The following is an 18,992-nucleotide window of genomic DNA, read 5'->3' as shown; positions in this document are numbered from 1 at the left end:
TTTGAATTTCGTACAAAATCTCATGATGGTAGAGTTTACCAGAACAGCGGGGTTGGTGTAGAGGCGGATGACATGCACATCAAAAAAGACGTGGTGACCTATGGACAAAACTTTTATTTTGGGGTTTTGCAAGAGATATGGGTCCTAAATTATCATACTAAAAGAAATCCGGTCTTCATGTGCCAATGGGTTGACCGTAAACATGTCAAACATGATATTCTTGGTTACACGTCGGTTGACCTAAACAAATTTGGCCACAAGGATGATCCGTTCATATTGGCCTCGCAAGCACGCCAGGTGTTTTATGTTCAAGATCGGCTGGATAGAAAAAAGCATGTTGTCCTCACGACTCCACCCAAGAATTATAGGCATTCGTATGACGAGGTCCATGAGGAATTTAGTATGGTAACTTTCCCTCATGAGAGTAATACATTGCCACTTGTACAACCAAATCAACTACTTCGTAATGAGTCCCCGGATGATTACTGGAGGCCCAGGAAAAAACCTACAACTATTCGTAATGGAGATTGACACCAATGTCGGGGTTGTCGACCCAGAAGTTGTGTTCGTTCGGCTAGTTAGATGTAAACATATGTTTAAATTTAGTTGTGATACACGATATCACCATTCTTTACTTTGTACTTATTAATTCAAACTAAAGAAATATTGGTTGTTTTTAATACTATTAGTTCTTATACAGGCCGGTTTGTTGAATTCATTTCATCTTCTAGCTATTTTGGTCAATTGGTGTCAAGTTCAAACATACATCATGTTACATCGATAAAAGTCACAATTGACTTGTAGTGTATCATAGTAAGATCAATAAAGTCATTACACTCATAACTGACTCGTGCTATATCAAAGTTACATTAATACAAAGAAAGCCCAAAAATGCATCATGTTGTCTAGGGTGTTCATGGTTCGGTTGGAAACCGCGAAACCGCCCAAACCAGCCATCGGTGACAATCATTTCTCGTCTGATGGTTTTGTTTCTTGCACAAACTCTATTTGGTTATGTTTCAACATACTTTTTAACAGCTGGTTTCCTGCAAAACATTATCAACTCATTTTATAAAAAAAGACTATTATGCCCTTCTTTTCACTAACCTGCATACCAAAATTGTACCTTCCATACTCAGATCTTTGACCAAAGCATCTGTGGGTCTTAGACTTTGAAGAATCCTTTGAACAAATAAAATTCAGTTTTGAAAGACCCCTTCCAAACTCAATGCCATCACCAGTAACCTAATTAAGATTTGGTGATGGCATTGAGTTTTGGAAGGGACTTTATCAAAATTTAAGATCTTTGGGAAGTTTAAGATCTGTGGAAGCCTTAGATTTTTTCTGCTTGGCCAAGTTTGGAATTCACATAACATATATATATTAAAGCCTAATAAATTTCAGCCACCAGTTTTATTGCAGGCATTAAAGTCTCTGTTGTTTTATAGTTGGTTTATTGCAGTCATTAAATTTCAGCCACCCGTTATATATATCACGCTTTGGAAACGCTCATACGCTTTACAGTTAATAATAACATTTACAATAATAACATTCACATAATATAAGTGATTATGTAATAAAAAAATATAAAAAATTTAAATATGATTAATCAATTCACATAACATATTAATACCAAAATATAATAACATTTACAATAATAACATTTACATTAATATAGAAAACCAAATTACATAAAACTAACTCCTAGCATCCGACTCCATATCAGAATTTACATCGACATTCATCGTAGACCTCCCTGTAGATTTCGTATCCGAATCTACATCTGGATTCTCTTTTGGAGTATGAGAGGGCATGATCCTCTCGTACATGCCATCCGAGGTATAGGTGGAGTCCTTAAGCCTTTGGAGGCGAAGGTTCACCTGACTACGGAATGCCCCGTAAACGGACACCGCCTTGAAGTCCTCCAAGTCGTTCAACTCGATGTACGCCACCTCGATTCCTGGCACTACCATATCAATGCTGAAATAATCAGCAGTCGTGTACCCAAGCCACCTAACCATTTGGTTAAGTTGTTGGTACGTGAAGGTGTGAGGGTGGACATAGTCCACAAACCTCACCCTTTGATTCCTCCAGACGGCGCCGGAAGAAAAGTGGAATCGTATGGTGAAAAATGTGGGGTCGTAGTAGATGGGGGCATGAGCACCCGGTGCACGTTCAACCCATGTTGAAGCCATTATCGGAAATTATTATCAGTAGAAAGATGGATTGTGATTGTGATTGTGGATTGTGATTATGGATTGTGATTGTGATTTGTGGATTGTGGTCGTGATTGTGACTGGTATTTAAACACCATCGGAACCCGGCGGTACATCTCCCTGACAATTTGAAATTGGCGGCACAAGAAACTGTAAAGACAATGATGACGTCGCCACTCGTCAAATCAACGTGTGACCATTAATTACGTTTTTGACACGCTTAAACATATTTTAGTGTGACCATTTATCACTTATAGCCACACATAATAAGTGTATCTGTGACAATAAAAAATTTAGAAAAAATAAAACTAACATACTCTTTGGTCACACAACCTCGTATAAGTGACCATTAATTACATTTGGACACACTTAAAAATATTTAAGTGTGACAATTTATCACTTATAGCCACACATAATAAGTGTATCCGTGACAATAAAAAACTTAGGAAAAATAAAAGTAAACTGCTCTTTGGTCACACAACCTCGTATAAGTGGCCATATATTTTAAGCGTCTTAGCCACATTACTAATAAATACAATGGTTGTTCATCATATTTCGCCACTTTATTAAAAATGTGGCTAGAAAATGTGACATTAGGTCACACAACGTAATATAAGTGGCTATATATTTTACCTTTTAGACACATTCTTATCAATACGGTAGCCGTTTGTCACATTTGGTCACACTATTAAAACATGTGGCTAGTTAAATATCACAGTTTGTGGCTAATGCATGTGTTTTTGGCCACATGTATCAAAGATCAAACAAACTATGACTGTAGGTCACATTTCGCCACACGTTTTTATAATGTGGCTAGTTTTTGTCACAGTTTTTTTCAAAGTGTGGTGAAAAGTACCCGAGTAGGTATAGAATGGTCACATGAAGAATAATATGTGTGGCCAAAACATTCTGGAAGGTTTTTAAACATGGTCAAAGACCTTTTAGCCACACATTTAAGCTGAAGTGTGGTAAATCGCCCAGACCACATGTATGGCCGAAGGTCGATATTCACGTAGTGACGTAAACTATTAATTTGAAATCCAAACAAATCAAATTCGAAATAAAAAGATAAACAAAAGATAATGGATAAACCAACTTTTAAATAAATCGATGATGATAATAACCAAATTGACCATTATCCTAATCTCCTTCAGGCCGTCTCATGATATCAAACTGTATCACCCTTGTTCACAAGTGTTGTAGCAATTAACAACTGTGCAGCATGATACATCTGTAACCAAGTCACCTGCTATATATTAATTCTTGTTTAAGTTTCAAGAAATTAAACAACCTATGCACCTAGAGTGCATATATTAGCAGTATTAAACTGAAATTATTTTTGTTATTAGTTCTTCAAAATGACTTCTTTTTAACTACTTCACCATAATAAGGAAGTGCATATACATTCTTTAACATTTTGTTTTGAACCCAAAACTGTCAGATATGATCAACGAATAATTTAGAAAATAGATATAATTAGTTAATGGCAGCTAATTTATTCTTCATACAGAAATACATATAACTTTAGATGGCAAAATCCTTAAAAGCAAAGACGAACATATTTATACAGAGAAGGTAAACTATATGTAAGCTTATAATAGAACCAACAGTAGATTCAATTGATTTTTTGTGATTAAAAATCAGATGATATACATGTATGTCCTCGATCATGCTTCGATTTCGATGCAGTGATGTGGTTCAAATCTTCCGAGTTGAGGTTCAGCTGCTACACAATTGTCTTCATGTCCTATTTTGTTTAATGTAGCTACCACGGGAAGAATATCAGAACAAATTAAAGCGCTCAGTTGCACAACACTGTTTGTGTTATGTTCTTCTAGTTCTGGGATCTTTCCCTTTTCCAATTAGCAGATTTTCTCTTCCAAATCGATCATCTTTTTATCCATAACCGGCATTTTGTTCTTGTATACGAAGTATATGATGAGTTGAATAATACCAAATGTGAATCCAAGTATGTTGGGAATCTGTAAGTACAATAAGTTGGCATTAAAGTTAAATTATGTTAACTTAAGATGCTAAAATAACTTGGAAAATTGCTTCATGTTACCGCAATATTGACATCACGAAGGAGAAGACCATAAAAGAACCAGATAATGGCATTGATGGTAATTGCAACTGATAATAGCAATGGCATGAACTCTACACTCTTTGTTTTAATCACTTGCCGCTGAAATATGCAATGATTAGAATTTAGAAACATGTACAGATCATAATCATGTTATTATTTGCTTCTTATGCATGCATGCATGCTTACCAAAACTCCTAAGGGTGCTAAAAAAACACATATAGAAAAGACAAGGCAAATCCATCCAACTATAATGCCTCGGGTAACTCCACTAGCAAGAAACTGAGTTAGGACGACTATTAATCTGAAGCCAAACACTATCAACAACACAATTAACTTCAAGCTGTCCATCTGCATGCATAGGAATACTTAACCTTTTTAAAGGATTATAATATCATGTCTTGTTAGATTTCGTAAAAATGATGCATATATATACGTACTCTAGCCTTCTTTGGAGCGTAAAACAGAAAGAAGCAAATGTAGCAAGTTTGAACAAAGCATCCAACCGAGCTTATGGTGATGATAAGCATGGCATTGGTTTTAAGCAACGCGTAGTATATCCATAGCATCGAACTGAACAAGGAAACCACATATGGTGTTGACTGAAACCCTTCAGTTGATTTCTTCTTATACACTTTGTAGAATGTCGGTCTGGATATTATAAGACGACGTCATTGCTCAAAATTTAGAGAAAAAGAACTCGAAATTGATATCATAAAAGCTACAAAAAAAATTTGATATAAGATACTCACAATGGAGAAACGAATACCATAAATGAAACAAAATTACCTACAAATATTTAAAAGTAGAATGTTAGCAATACATTAATATTGAAAAAGTGAGTGATATATTGAAGGAGATATGTATACCAAGAAGGCCAAATGCAAGAGTGAGATGAGCCAAGTTCCTAATCATCTTTCTTAGTTGATTACCAACCTCCTTCTCTTGATCACAAAGCAATTATTTTTCTTTGAATAAGTGTTACCTTATCATAAATGGTGTATAGTATTTGGAAGATTGATCTTTTATATAGAAGGAAGGGCTTAGGATGATGGGTCCACACTGCATGAACATAGCAGCCAACTTTGAAGCCAAACATATGTGATATTTCATACGCGACATATTAGTCTCATATATGATTTACATATCCAGAACTGTTGAGTGAGAAATGACGCAAACTTAACTAGTGTTCCAAGAAACCTATCGTAAGTAAGCACTCCCGGTGTTTCATGATCGATACCCCATAAATGTGGTTGAACAATTGGTTTTACTGATCAATGAGGTTGGTGACCCGTTGGCAAAGCCTTTAAAACAACAAGGGTTGGGAGGTCTTGGGTTTAAGTCTCCCTATTGACAGAAATTCATCGTTCAAAAAAATTTGGTTTACCGACCATGCAACTGTTCGTATTCCATTTCCTTCATTAAACCGATCCATAAAATAGTATAAAAGACAACAAAAACATATATTAGATTAAAATATAAAAACATATGAAAAAGCATAGTACCTACTTGTCAATCATGTATTGCCAAAATGTCAATAGGATCCAAATAGGTTGATCAGTCCCGATCATGCTGAGACCATCCAAGTCTCCCACACGGAGCTATACAATGGCAAATATACATGAAAATTTGAAGCTATATACCCTTTGTCTTAGAACAATGGCGTCCAAGCTTTGCCACTGCTCATAATAGATGTTCTAAAAAAATATATAGAAGTGGAAAACCTACCCTCCATGATACACTTCTTACATAGACTACCATGGCTAATTTTTCTTCTTTTTATAATTTTACTGTTTGATTTTATAGACTTGCCGAGACAAAACCAATTTTAGTTTTGGGTCATGCGGTGTTGGGGAAATTCGTGATAATAATTTGTGGTAAATATGAGAGGCATGAGCCACGAGACACACTTTCAAATCGAGTTATTACGGTGGTCCACTCAAAAATTCAATCGAAAATAATTCAGACGAGACAACAAATTAGAGCAGTCATGTTGACACTCGACCCTATATAAAACATTGTCCATAACCAACTACAATGATATTTTGTATTTTCTTTGTTAAATTTCTTCTAAGTTGGAGGGGGGGGTGCTAAAGGGTTGTGTTCATGTGTTGTCGAGTTAAACCTAATTATGTTTATACACACCCAAACAAGCAGATTTAAAAATCATGTCACACAAAATGAACCTAATTAAGCACGCTATGAAAATTCACAAGTTAATAAGAACACGACTCGTTTAACCCATTTTTACCCTTTTATATAATATTAACGTTAGATTATAGACTTTAAAAAAATTAAAACCGAATGTCAAATTTCTTATTTAATGGCTTTCAAATCCTGACATTAAATACCCAATCATTTAAGTTATGCATAAAACTCTCATTTGGAAAATGAAAAAAAAAGGAGTGGGGAGGGGGGGGAGATATAGTAATCGGGTTAAAAGGATCAATCCCTGAACGGCTGAACCTATATAGCTTAAACTGTATGTTCACGGATTTGATCAACCTAAAGCATATATACTTTTTTGTTTTTGTTTTGATAGTGTAATGAACGTAACCGAAACCGTCTGAATTAACCTAAAGCATTTAGACTAATCTAGTATATTTATGAAATTCATATTAGGTTTATATCGTATTTTCGTGTTATATTACACCCTATTTTCATCAATAAGTGGAATTTAAAGTGCAAAATATACTCTCTTGATGATTTAATGTCGCATTTTCATCTTGTTACGAATTTCTCCTTAGTTCGGAAAATATACTTTAGTATATAAAGTTAAAATCAATCACTATCTTTCTTAAGCTAAATGGTGCATGAAAAGATAAGTATTTGTAAAAGCATGATTAAAATGCTTTCCTAACACAATATACATCCTCTCCTAATAATAATGAAACAATTAGGTGCATGTTGCCGTTTCTATTAGCACGCCCTCGATCAATGACCACATATATCTTAACTCTTAACTGGTAATATATTGACCTTCGTACACTTTTTCCATCCTCGACCAGTGTCTAGATACGTAGTTTGAAGATTTTCAGGGATATTATAGAGCAACTCATATAAGTTATGCATGTATCATGATATACATCTATATATATTTTTTATCAATGACGGAAGCAATCTTTTTCAAGGCCTAAAGTGGACGTTGGAGTAGAGGATTTTTTACTTATAAGTTGTTCTAAGTGTAATAATAATTGAAGCTAAAGTAGGTAACAAAACCCGTAGCGTTGCAGCGGAGTAGGGAAGTCGAACGGTATTGGTCAGGTTAGTAATGGTAACGATAATAAAACCATAAAAGTAAACTCCTAGAATAATATTAGCACTATGGTATTGACATCACCCGCATATCTTATGATAAAAAAAACATATTTCAAACGACGTGTAGCTAGTTGGTTGGTAAAACTTGCGCGGTGTGGCTGCGAGTCAATGCGAATTTAGTCGCTATATTGGGTTAAAGCAGTACTAGAACAAAACCAAAAAATAAATTCGTGAACGCTCAATAAATTAACATGCATAAAACAAAAAACAAAACAAAATCAGCATGTTGCGGCGCGAACCGACGCAAGGGTTGCACAACTAAACGAAAAAATAAATGGTCAAGGCCCAAACTGATATGATGAAACAAATAGAAAAACTTAATCCTTGTTTATTTATTATGTGTGATAATGAAGCCTTACTCCTTTTCATTTCAGTAGATGCATGCAGTTAACTTGTTTGGATATGAATCGTTTACCTGTTCAAGAGCACATCTACAAATTGATGAAGAAGGTAACTTAACTTTTCATATTAACTAGATGCTTTAAACTCATACATTGTGACCAGAGGCGGATCCAAAAAAAATTTTCTACCGAGGTACACAAAATGGAACGGGTATAAAAACGGGTCGGTCAAAGAAAACAAGACACGTCTAATTATTATGAAGGCGAAAGCAAAATGAACTTTTGGGGCCCTTTCCAGAGTTCCTTAAGAGATTTTATACATTTGTTAATCGTGAGACGAAACTTTCTTTTTAAAAAGTTGTTAACAGTTTTTAGATGAAAACCAGATATAAATCAATCTACACAAACAAAAAAATCAACATAATAATATAATATGGTCATAGCAAGTATTATTATACTAATGAATACATTTTATTAAATAAAGTATAGAAGACGATAAAACTCTAAATAAAGCAATATATAAAAATGACAAATAAAATCATTATAGTTAAATGAAATATAACTTAAATAATTTTATAAAATTAACTCTGATAACTAATAATACTCCCACCGTCCCTTTGAAAGTGTCCACATTTCCAATTTTGTTTGTCCAGTTACAAATGTCCACTTTCAAACTTTATTAATTAATTTACAAATTTACCCTTAAAATGCAATCATTCGAAGTTTCTTAAATTTTGTCTTTTTATATATGTCAATGGCATTATAGTCTTTTGTTAAAAAAAAGTGCAATCATTCAAACTTTATTAAATTTTGTGTTTTTCAAACCATGACACTTGTAGAGGGACGGAGGGAGTAATAATTAACTAATTCAACAAAAACAGATGAAATTCTACTACTAGTGTGAATATTTAGTAAAAAACAAGATGGTCAAAGCATTCTCATTCCATTCTCCATCTCTATCTCTATAATTATACCAAAAACATCATTTTTTTTCTCTTCCATTTTCAATTAAATAATACATTTTTATACTTTTATCATTACATTTTATCTCTACTTCACTCACAACCACTTTCAAAAACAATAAAAAATTATAGAGATGAACAGTGTGTTTCTCTAAATTTAAACATGAACAGTAACATTTTTTTTCTCCTCTCACAAGAACTTTTAACTATCTCTAGAAAATAGAGACTCCCCTCACATTATTTGAAGAATGGAATGAGAATACTCTCACATAAGTAAACAACCAAAGTTTGTCTTTGAAATTGTAAAAAGAGAGAATATTAAATCAACCATTAATCACTTTAAAATTAAACTCTTCCTTTCTTCTTTCTCTCTTTCTTTCTTCTTCCCTACATTCTGTAAACTCCATTTTCCTACTTCATTTCACTAATGTTTATTTTCTCTCCTCTTCACACTTTAAATGCTCAATAAAAGAGAAATCATATAACTGAAGGGTGGGCACTTAGACTTAGACAAGAAGATCGGGTTATTAACTATACTAAAAACATGGGTTGAACGTTGGTCGGACGGTGGGCATGCGCACACCCTCCTTTGCCCTTGGATCCGCCCCGATTGTGACGTGACATGGTGAGAATTCAACTGATATTGGTTTGGTTTGTTATGGTAACTTTTATTGAAATTTATTATATTTATTATTATTAGTCTATTTAAAAATCAAAAGTTAAATATTATTACTATTACTATTATTGGTAAGTATAAATGGCAACTTTGGTGTCGCTAAGCCTTCTATTGGGCCAAGTGGCGTCACCAAAGTGGTCCACGTCATTTTTGTTTGTTTTTTTTCTAATTTTGATAATTAAACGGCTATTTGTTTTAACTCACCGTTGAAACGCATAAGACAGATAGCGTTCGACTTTATAACACACGGGTTTTATCGAACTTTTTGTTTACTTTTGGTATCGTGACGAACGTAACTGAAAACAACCTAAATCGCCCCGAATCACCATCGCAACATCCGGGACCTACAACACTTAGATTTTACCATCGCCCGGCTTTTACCGACTCACGATCACAGCGCTGGGGACCGACAACGCATGGGGTTTATCAACGATTAAGGTTTGCTGACCGAATAAACATCGTTATATATATTTTATTTTTATATATGTTAATTGACTAATTTAGGATTTTAACATACGGTGCTCGGATTTTACTAACGTCCGAGTCCACCGACTGAATAAATGTCATTTTAAATCTTTTATTTGGTTGTGTTACCAACGCCGACCGCTTGGGCTTTGCCAACGTTACTTATACCATAACGAACGTAACGCAGTCGATATTAACCGAATTTGCCTCGACTCACAATCGTAACACTTGGTTTTTACCCTGGGGTTTTACTAACGATCGGGTTTTATCGGCCAAATAGATATCGTTTTAAATATATTTTAATTTTTTATATGTGTTAATCAACCGAACCCACATTAGTGCACCAATGCAACGCGAGGGGTACATAAATATATCAGACCTGCTCGACGTGCCAGGTAGAACACTAGTTCTTATCAAATACTTACTTCAAGTTCGTGAAGGATTTAACCAAATTGTCAAACCTAAAGGATTAAAGTTGCCAATATGGAAAGTTTGTGAAGAATTGCCAAGTATACATCTAATTCCTTCATTTATACAACTATTTCTAAAAATACAATTATTGAGCTTTTGCGTACAGCAGAACTAACGGACACCAGTTGAATGACCCATAGGTTTTGGTCCTGCATGGATGAAAATTATTATCATCCACTATATTTTAATGAATGCCCTTATGAGACACCTTTTATGTACTTGACAACATTCATACACTTGGAAGAGTATAAATCATATGTTTTTTAACATGTATCTATTTGGACGTTTGTCTAGTAGAAATAATGTCAGGAAGATACAACAAATTAAGAGAGCGAAAAAACCCGAAAGACAGGGGCCAGCCAGAGGTCGAAAACAACCCGAATTGAAGCTTCTGGAGTCTAGACTCAATCTAGAATTACCATACATGGATATCGGGTAAAGTCTATATGGTTCTCGATGCTATTAGGTAGGCCTGACTAGATAAGCAAGTCCAAAATTGTTTCTTTCATCAACCAATCATTCTATTTGGGAACCTTCTCCATGTTATCTTTCATATGCATTATATTGGGGCCTAGATATTTTCAGAGAGTTCAAATTCAGGAAAACAAAGCTATCTAGTTATTTTATAAACTAATTTTCAAATTTCATGGTCACATAGAGTAAGATAAAAAAAATAACATTAATATTTCTAAAGAAAAGTTGTATGTTATTTAATGAAGAAAACAATATAACATACGGATCTTTTTGTTAACATGGAAGTCTAAGTTTGACAGGTATTCTTAAATCTTCGAACTTAACTTGACAACCAACAAGTTAATACTCCCTCCGTCCCATTATAAGTGTCGTAGTTTGACTTTTCAAGTCTTTCTTTTACATCAAGTATTATATAACACAAACAAAAATATTGTCGGTCAAAGTTAAACAAGAAAGACTTGAAAAATCAAACTAGAACACTTATAATGGGGCGGGGGGTAATAAAATTAAACACAAATAAAATGTGTAAATTAGTACATCCAATCATTTACGCTTGTTTACGTTAGAATGGAATGATTGGAAATTGGAAAATTTGGGAAAACTTTGGTGTTGAAATTGAAGCCCCAAATGATGTAATTTAGATCTGACAGGCCGTACGTAACTCTAATTGTAGCTCAATATGCTCTTTTAAGGTTTGTGTCTTTCTTGTCGGCCGGTTTCATTTTGTCTAGCTAGTTCGAGTAAAGTTTACTAGGGTGTTTAGTGAATATGGTGAAGTAAAATATCATTAAAAAGCATAAAACAAATGACAAAAGGGGTTTAAGAAAAGTTGCATTAAAGAAGATGATGGTAACTTGAAACACGTGCAAATAATTGAAAGAATTTATGTAGTCGCCGTTATATTCTATCAGCCTCTCTTTTTGTCCACAAAAACTTTTAAGAAATAAAATCTGGCTATGCCCGTGGCCCCACTACCCCTTCTTAGTTCCTATAAAAAGGAAATCAGCACTCATTGCTTATGCACAACTCGCAAAAACTGAAGAGAGATCAAAGTTGAAGACACAAAGCCAGTGTTCTCGAAAACATACACTCAGGCTCTACCGATTCGGGTTCTTGGAATTAAGGGAAGATGACAGCAAACTTTGCTCATATGACACTCTTATTTGGTCTTCTAGGTAGATTTACATTCTATTCCTGCTAGTAAATTTTAGCACTTATGTTTTGGGTTCTTGGTATATTATACACATTTTAGTCACTTTGTCATAAATAATATTACTAAAATCTAATGCATCTCATTACATTTTACATGCATGCTATAAGTTACAACTTACAAATTACGCATCAGGATGTTTATAAATTAAGTTTATTCGAATATATGGCTCTAACATTTTTGTTCTTTGTATTGGCAGGCAACGTTGTTTCATTTATGGTATTTCTCGCACCTTTGTAAGTCGAATATGTATAAGATCTTTTAGACCTTAATTCATTATGGTTTTGTCTAAAGCTGAACTCTTTCCAAATAAAAATGCAGACCAACGTTCTATAAAATTTACAAGAAGAAATCAAGTGAAGGGTTTCAATCTGCACCTTATGTGGTGAGCTTATTGAGTGCAATGCTTTGGATATATTATGCATTGCTCAAGACTAATACCGTGCTTCTAGTCACCATCAACGGCATTGGTTGCATCATTCAAACCTTCTACATTTGCTTCTTCCTCTTTTACGCACCAAAGAAGGAGAGAGTAAGTGCTAGCATTAGAGAGTAACTTGTTCGATATACCTTTTTGAACTACTCTTATGTGTTTCAAGTTTTTTTAAATATTTGTTTTTATATTATGAATAAAGGCTAATCCATATGCTTGACTACAGATGGAGAGCTTGAAACTAATTGGGTTGGTAATAGTCATTGGCTTCGGATTGGTTGTTGTCCTAACACAATTTATTGCAAGCGGAATTAACAGAGTTGTCATAGTTGGATGGATTTGCCTCGTGTTTTCTTTGTGTGTTTTTGTCGCACCTCTGGGCGTTATGGTAAGTATATAACCAAAGAAAACAAACACTTAACTTGAAGATAACCACAAAGAACTGTTCAATTTCTTGAACCATTATTGTGTTAGACCATAATGTTCTTCCATTTTTTCTCAGAGACAAGTGATTAAGACGAAAAGTGTAGAGTACATGCCGATTATGCTTTCAGTAGCGCTAACCCTCAACGCTGTTACATGGTTCTTTTACGGCATGCTTCTTGGGGATTTCAATATTGCGGTAATAAAAAAAACTGCCTATTGACACACTTCCTTAAATTAGTTGCAAATCATTATACAATTTTATAAGACATTTTTTGTATAACGTATTGTTTAGATTCCAAATGTGCTTGGATTCACCTTCGGTATAATTCAGATGATACTCTACTACGTATACAAGAACAAGAAGCAAGTTAGCTGTGAAACAATATCCATGCCTGAAGTGAAAATCAGTGAAATGGAGGAGCAAAAAATGTCAGAAGTAAAAGATCAGAAAGTGGACGACTATGTGAAGCTGCACGAGGCTTTAACTTGTTCTGATATTCTTCCCAAAGTTGAACAATTATGCGAAAAGAAACCCGAGGCAGTCCTTGTAACTGTTGAGCCGGAAGTTCTCCCAAGTCTTCCAAATCACCTCATTGAAGTCCCTGTATGAGATCTATATACATGCTTCTTTATTTGGACCGAAAAGCCAAACGCGCAGCCGCATGGTAGTCTTGTGTATTTTTGGCACGTCTTGTGTAATTTCCGCGCATCTTCTTATGAACATCTGTAGTTTATTTTTGAACTAGTACCAGATTGCATTTCTAGCTAAAACTTGTTTATTTTTCTTCTCGAAAATAATCAGTAGTATAAACGAGTTTGAACTTCCACATGTAGGAAAATCACGGAAATAGACCTGTTGCTCGACATCTTTATCTAAATAGACATAAATTTTTAACCCTTTAAAACTAAATATATCAAAAGCAATCAATAAGAAAACGCCACATAAGCAGAGCCGGCTAAGAAAGCTGAAGTTTAGCCAAGGATCTTTAAAAGTATAATGGAATCCACAAAATAAACCAATAACAACATAATGCATGTAAAGCGCAAACTGGTGTAGGTTAAAATCTCGTCTGCTTAGAAAAGATCCAGCTGAATCCTAACCGGCTCAGAAAAGTGCAGGCTGAAATCTAGTCGGCAAGTAAAAGTACATACTAATCCGGCAGGCGCTTTACATGTGATTTTCTATTATTGGTTTATTTTATAGACTCATATATATACCTTTTTAAAGATTTTCATGCCATCTAAATTTCAGGCTTCTTTGCTGGCAGGGTTTTGTGACATTTTTTTATTGGTTGATGTTGTATATGCATGTGTTACGTATACTAAAAGTCGATGCATATTTTTACAAAATGTTGGGTCAGAATACCTAATTTTGTGATCCCGTATATAATTGTACTACCAATTTAACTTGGCAATTGGCATCCTCCTTTAATAAAACGTGTTCTCCAATTTAGCATGCATGGTTAATGGTCATGTGATGACACTATCTCCTTTCGTGTAAGTACAAATTTTTATTTGAATAAGCGCCAGAATGAACTGAAGTTGCGTCACAAATGAGTCAAATGACAAATGGCAATTCTTTGTAGCGTCATTTCCGATAATTATTTAGTGCTTGCCCCCAAGATAGGGTCCTCCATATGGCCATCCTCATCCAACAAGTTGATAATCCGATTGTCAAATTGATTAGATCCATTATTAACAGATATAGATGAAGTGAATTAAATTATTGAATATAAATGATATATGATATGAGATTGATGACTCACTTTTTTACATAAAATGATTATAGTGTATTTCTGGATTCTCTGGTGGACCAGTCAATAACCCTCAATCGGATTGACCAATAATTGATTAAGGTTATTTGATTAACCGACTAATCGGTTATGGTTAAGGGCGCCTCATGACCAAACGTCAACCTAACCGAAACAAAAAACATATAAGACATGTTCATCGATATATATATATATATAATTATGTATTTATGAAAGTATGTGAATTGAGTAAATATGTCAATGTTATAACGACAAACCTTGAGAATATGTATATAAGTATATATTAACCTTAATTCATTCAATTCTCGTTTGATGTCACTGATTATTTTATATGTATATGTGGAATGGGTATAATGTCAATGTCGTAGCGAAAAGCCTTAAGAATATGCATATATAACCTTCATTCAATTCTAGTTATGTCACTAAGTATTCTTCCATTTTCATCTAGCTTAAAATTTAGTTCAATCTAGGCTTTGTCAATTGACCAAAAATTACAGAAACCAAGCCATAACCAAGCTTCATAACCAATTAACCAAACCAAAGTTCGTTATAGTTATGTTTAAGGAAATTCAATAACCGATCCTAGCGGTTATACTTATGGTTAAGGAACCGAACCACAATTTGCACACCACTAGTTTCTCGGATCGGTGTCACAAAATAATTTTAAATACACTTTCAATATTCTAAGCCGATAGCATCATATAGTTTAGATGATAGACTGATAGTACCTATAAAAAGATATTTTTTTACAATTTGACATAAGTAGTACATGCATGTGATCTACCAGTCGAGCAAAACATCTCAAAATGATTTATTAATATGCTAAAGTTAGTCGTAGAGACATTGTGAGGCACATGAGAATAATATCAACAAATAAAGGTAGACAAGCCTGGCATGTTATTAGGCTAAAATATTATTAAAGTTTAGTGTCACAAAATAAGTTTCTTTTATTTTTGTATATGTAATACTAAGTTAAATACCCATGTATACACGAGTCGGATAAACTAAATTAACAAAAGAACAACATAATGTGAAATACTTATACTAATTTGGTATTAGATGAATGAATATGAATATGTATTACAACGTTGAATAAAATAAAATTTTTATAAAATAAAAAAAGAAAAGAAAATTAGATGGTAAATTTTCATTAATCTCTAAAAATTTCTTCATATACAACATTTTTGTAGTTACCCTTTTAAATGAATATTAGAAGACTTACTCCATCTCTAGTATTAATTAGGGATGTACAAGAAACAAAAAAAAACTGATCTGAAACCGAATAATCCAAACCAAACAAAAAATGTCGGTTTGGTTTAATGTTTTTTGTAAAAACCGCATTCACGGTTCGTTTTTGGTTTTGCATTTAAAAAACCGAAAAAAACGAACTAAACCGAATTCCTAAACTTTTGTTTTTTATATTTTATATTAAGTAATTTATTAGAATTTAATAAATATTTAACTCCGATATTTTTTATCAAATGTATAATAGTCTACTATTTTACAATTAACAATATTATTTATACCTAAATTCATTATTTTTTTTGCCAACTTTTTTAAGGTGTAAAATTTTCAAGTTCAAATGGTAAAACCAAAAATCCTAAACCGAACCGAAACGAAAACCGAAAAAACTGAAATTTTTTGTAAAAACCGCACTCACGGTTCGGTTTTGGTTTTGCATGTAAAAAAAACCGAAAAACCTGAACTGAACCTAATTCCTAAATTTTTATTTTTTTTATATTTTATATTAAGTAATTTAATAAATATGTAACTTAGGTATTTTTGATCAAATGTATAATAGTCTATTATTTTACAATTAACAAAATTATTTATACCTAAATTAATTATTTTTTGTCAACCTTTTTTAAGACCTAAAATTTTCAAGCTTAAATGACAAAAACCGAAACCAAACTGAAACTAAACCAAAAAAACAAAAACCGAACGGTTTCAAAAATTTCAAAAACCGAAAGTTTTTGTTTTCGGTTTGGTTTTTGCCAATAACCACACCAAACCGTACCACACACACACTCTCCTAGTATTAATCTAGAAAAGTGCAACATAAATCTCTAAAATATTTCCTTGTATATAATATTTAAAATTTATTTAATCAACTTTTATTACTAATAACACACGACTATTACTACAAACATATACTTATCATTTAATACTAATATTAATTTGATATAAGAATTTATATTTTTAAGAATAATGGTGTTTAAAAAATGATACAATATAAATACTTAAATAAACTGTACTCAAAGTTTAAATAAATATATTCTTATAAAAGCAATATAAACTAATATCTGTGTTTAACATTCAAAAAATATATATATATAATCAAAACACCGGATACTAAGAGTTTAAAACAATACTAATCCACAAAAACTGAAAAGGTACTTTAAAACATAAAAAACATTATCTTAACTATAAAAAGTCGCTTCATTATTTCAAAATAATAAAACATCTCAAACAATATGAAACAAATATAGGTTTTTGATAACATCGACTCTAAGATATTTTGGTCATATTGACATGTATTTTCCTGAAAGGTATTTATATAGATTTGATGCGCATGAGCATGTTGCATGACTAACAATGAATATTATCGTTGTTGAATGGTTGTCCAAAACTTGTAACATTTAAACATTTGTTTTTTTATGTGAAATAAACAAATGTTAATAAAAACACATAGGATAGTAAGATTATATAAAAATTAGTTTCTAAATTGTGACCATGTTATTATTGTAATTTTTTTTGAAATATAATAGAAGTTATAATTATAGTCGAAAGTGAAAGATTTTAAAAATTATGAATAGTTTTTATAAATTAAAATTTTAAATGTAGTTTATAGTTTAATTTAACAATAAGATTAAGTATAAATTTAATGCATTCACTTTGTAATCTGAAATTATTAAGACTTTTATTTTATAAAAGTCATTAAATTGTAAAAAACAATAGAATATTATATTCAAATTTTAAAACAAATATTGAAGAGGGAAATCATTAAGAACCATTTTCATTTATTAAAATTAAATATTATGAGAAAAACATGTTATAATTTTGGTGTTTTGATGTGAGAGATAAGTTATGGAATGTTTTAAATGATTTATATTAATAAAATAATTAAGAATTCAAGATGAAAAGATATGGGTGACACTTGGCAAAATATTAGGCTAATTAAGGATATGTGGTTGAACCATTATTTTTGTTTATTATAATAGTAGATTAGTTTTGTGTTTGAGTATGTATGTTGGGGTTGGTTTGATGATTGTGTTGATTGTGCCACCTCACCAAAACGGTCCAAAGCAAAACTTTGGGTAAGAGAGTTGACATTCATAGCTTGGAGGGAATATATGTTGTTTTGTAGTGATTCAAGAAGCATATGTGTAAATTCTGGATCTGATGACTCGAGCCTGTTTTTGGTGAGCATGATAGAGACAGGTCGGTTTTGAGCGAACAATCAAAAAAACAGAAAGATAGAAACCTATAAGAACAACAAAGCTATGTTTATGGTAAATAACTAGGCATTATAATTATAATGAAGATTACATAACTTCGTCCCATTGGATGCTAAGTGTACAAGTTTTCTTTTTTACAATTTCAACTTCATGAATAATAAAATGAAAACATGTTGGTGGTGGGAATTGAACCCACTACATTGATTTTAAAATATTTGTGGTTTACCAACTCAACTAGGATGAATTGATGTTAGCATTCTCTTTTTCATAATTGGTATATATTCACAACCTTCCACTTTGATTTCTTTTAAAATACAAATACAAATTATTTTTAAATCTATGATTTTAGGAAACTAAAATATGTCTTATATATCCATAAGATATGTTATTATGTATATTATTAAATTTAACTCTTTTGTTTTATTTTTTAGCCACTCGTGTATCACATGTGCTCTATCCTAGTAAGATAATAAAAAAATAAAATATAAACATAGCAAAATTAAAAGATATTTTTGATGCTCCTGCGTCAAGAGTTTTACGAAATTAATGAATCCTGCGAAACTTCATGGATTCATCAAATCTTCATATTCACAATTTTTCAACTGCTACAAACTTTATGGATCGATTAATTGATAATATCATCCTCAATCCTTAGAACCTACAATATGTAAGTTATATTTATGTAAG

At 32.5% G+C, this 18,992-nt stretch overlaps 1 protein-coding gene and 1 pseudogene across 1 annotated transcript; one reads left to right on the top strand and one right to left on the bottom strand.

The window, feature by feature from the left end:
• Positions 1-3,240: 3,240 nt before the first annotated feature.
• LOC143582254 (bidirectional sugar transporter SWEET9-like) lies at positions 3,241-5,631 on the bottom strand (annotated as a pseudogene).
• Positions 5,632-12,135: 6,504 nt separating this feature from the next.
• Positions 12,136-14,527, top strand: LOC143582247 (bidirectional sugar transporter NEC1-like). Its single transcript, XM_077064858.1, has 6 exons — positions 12,136-12,181; positions 12,416-12,452; positions 12,538-12,748; positions 12,876-13,037; positions 13,152-13,271; positions 13,368-14,527. Exons 1-6 carry the CDS (start codon positions 12,136-12,138, stop codon positions 13,683-13,685), a joined length of 894 nt encoding a protein of 297 aa, XP_076920973.1. The 3' UTR covers positions 13,686-14,527.
• The last annotated feature ends 4,465 nt before the right edge of the window (positions 14,528-18,992 follow it).

The sequence above is a fragment of the Bidens hawaiensis genome, unplaced genomic scaffold (genome assembly GCF_021521415.1).
Source record: "Bidens hawaiensis isolate Kalapana, Puna unplaced genomic scaffold, B.hawaiensis_p1.1 tig00031508_1, whole genome shotgun sequence".
In the NCBI taxonomy this organism is placed as follows: domain Eukaryota; kingdom Viridiplantae; phylum Streptophyta; class Magnoliopsida; order Asterales; family Asteraceae; genus Bidens; species Bidens hawaiensis.
The sequence above is the reverse complement of the archived record's forward strand: the minus strand, read 5'-3'. Positions and strand labels throughout refer to the sequence as shown.

What these genes read in the sequence shown, in the direction of transcription:
- LOC143582247 (XM_077064858.1), top strand. Translation starts at nt 12,136, where the DNA reads ATGACAGCAAACTTTGCTCATATGACACTCTTATTTGGTCTTCTAG. An exon ending in ATGGTATTTCTCGCACCTTT is followed by an intron (nt 12,453 to 12,537) that starts GTAAGTCGAATA and finishes ATAAAAATGCAG; the next exon opens with ACCAACGTTCTATAAAATTT. An exon ending in TTGGGGATTTCAATATTGCG is followed by an intron (nt 13,272 to 13,367) that starts GTAATAAAAAAA and finishes CGTATTGTTTAG; the next exon opens with ATTCCAAATGTGCTTGGATT.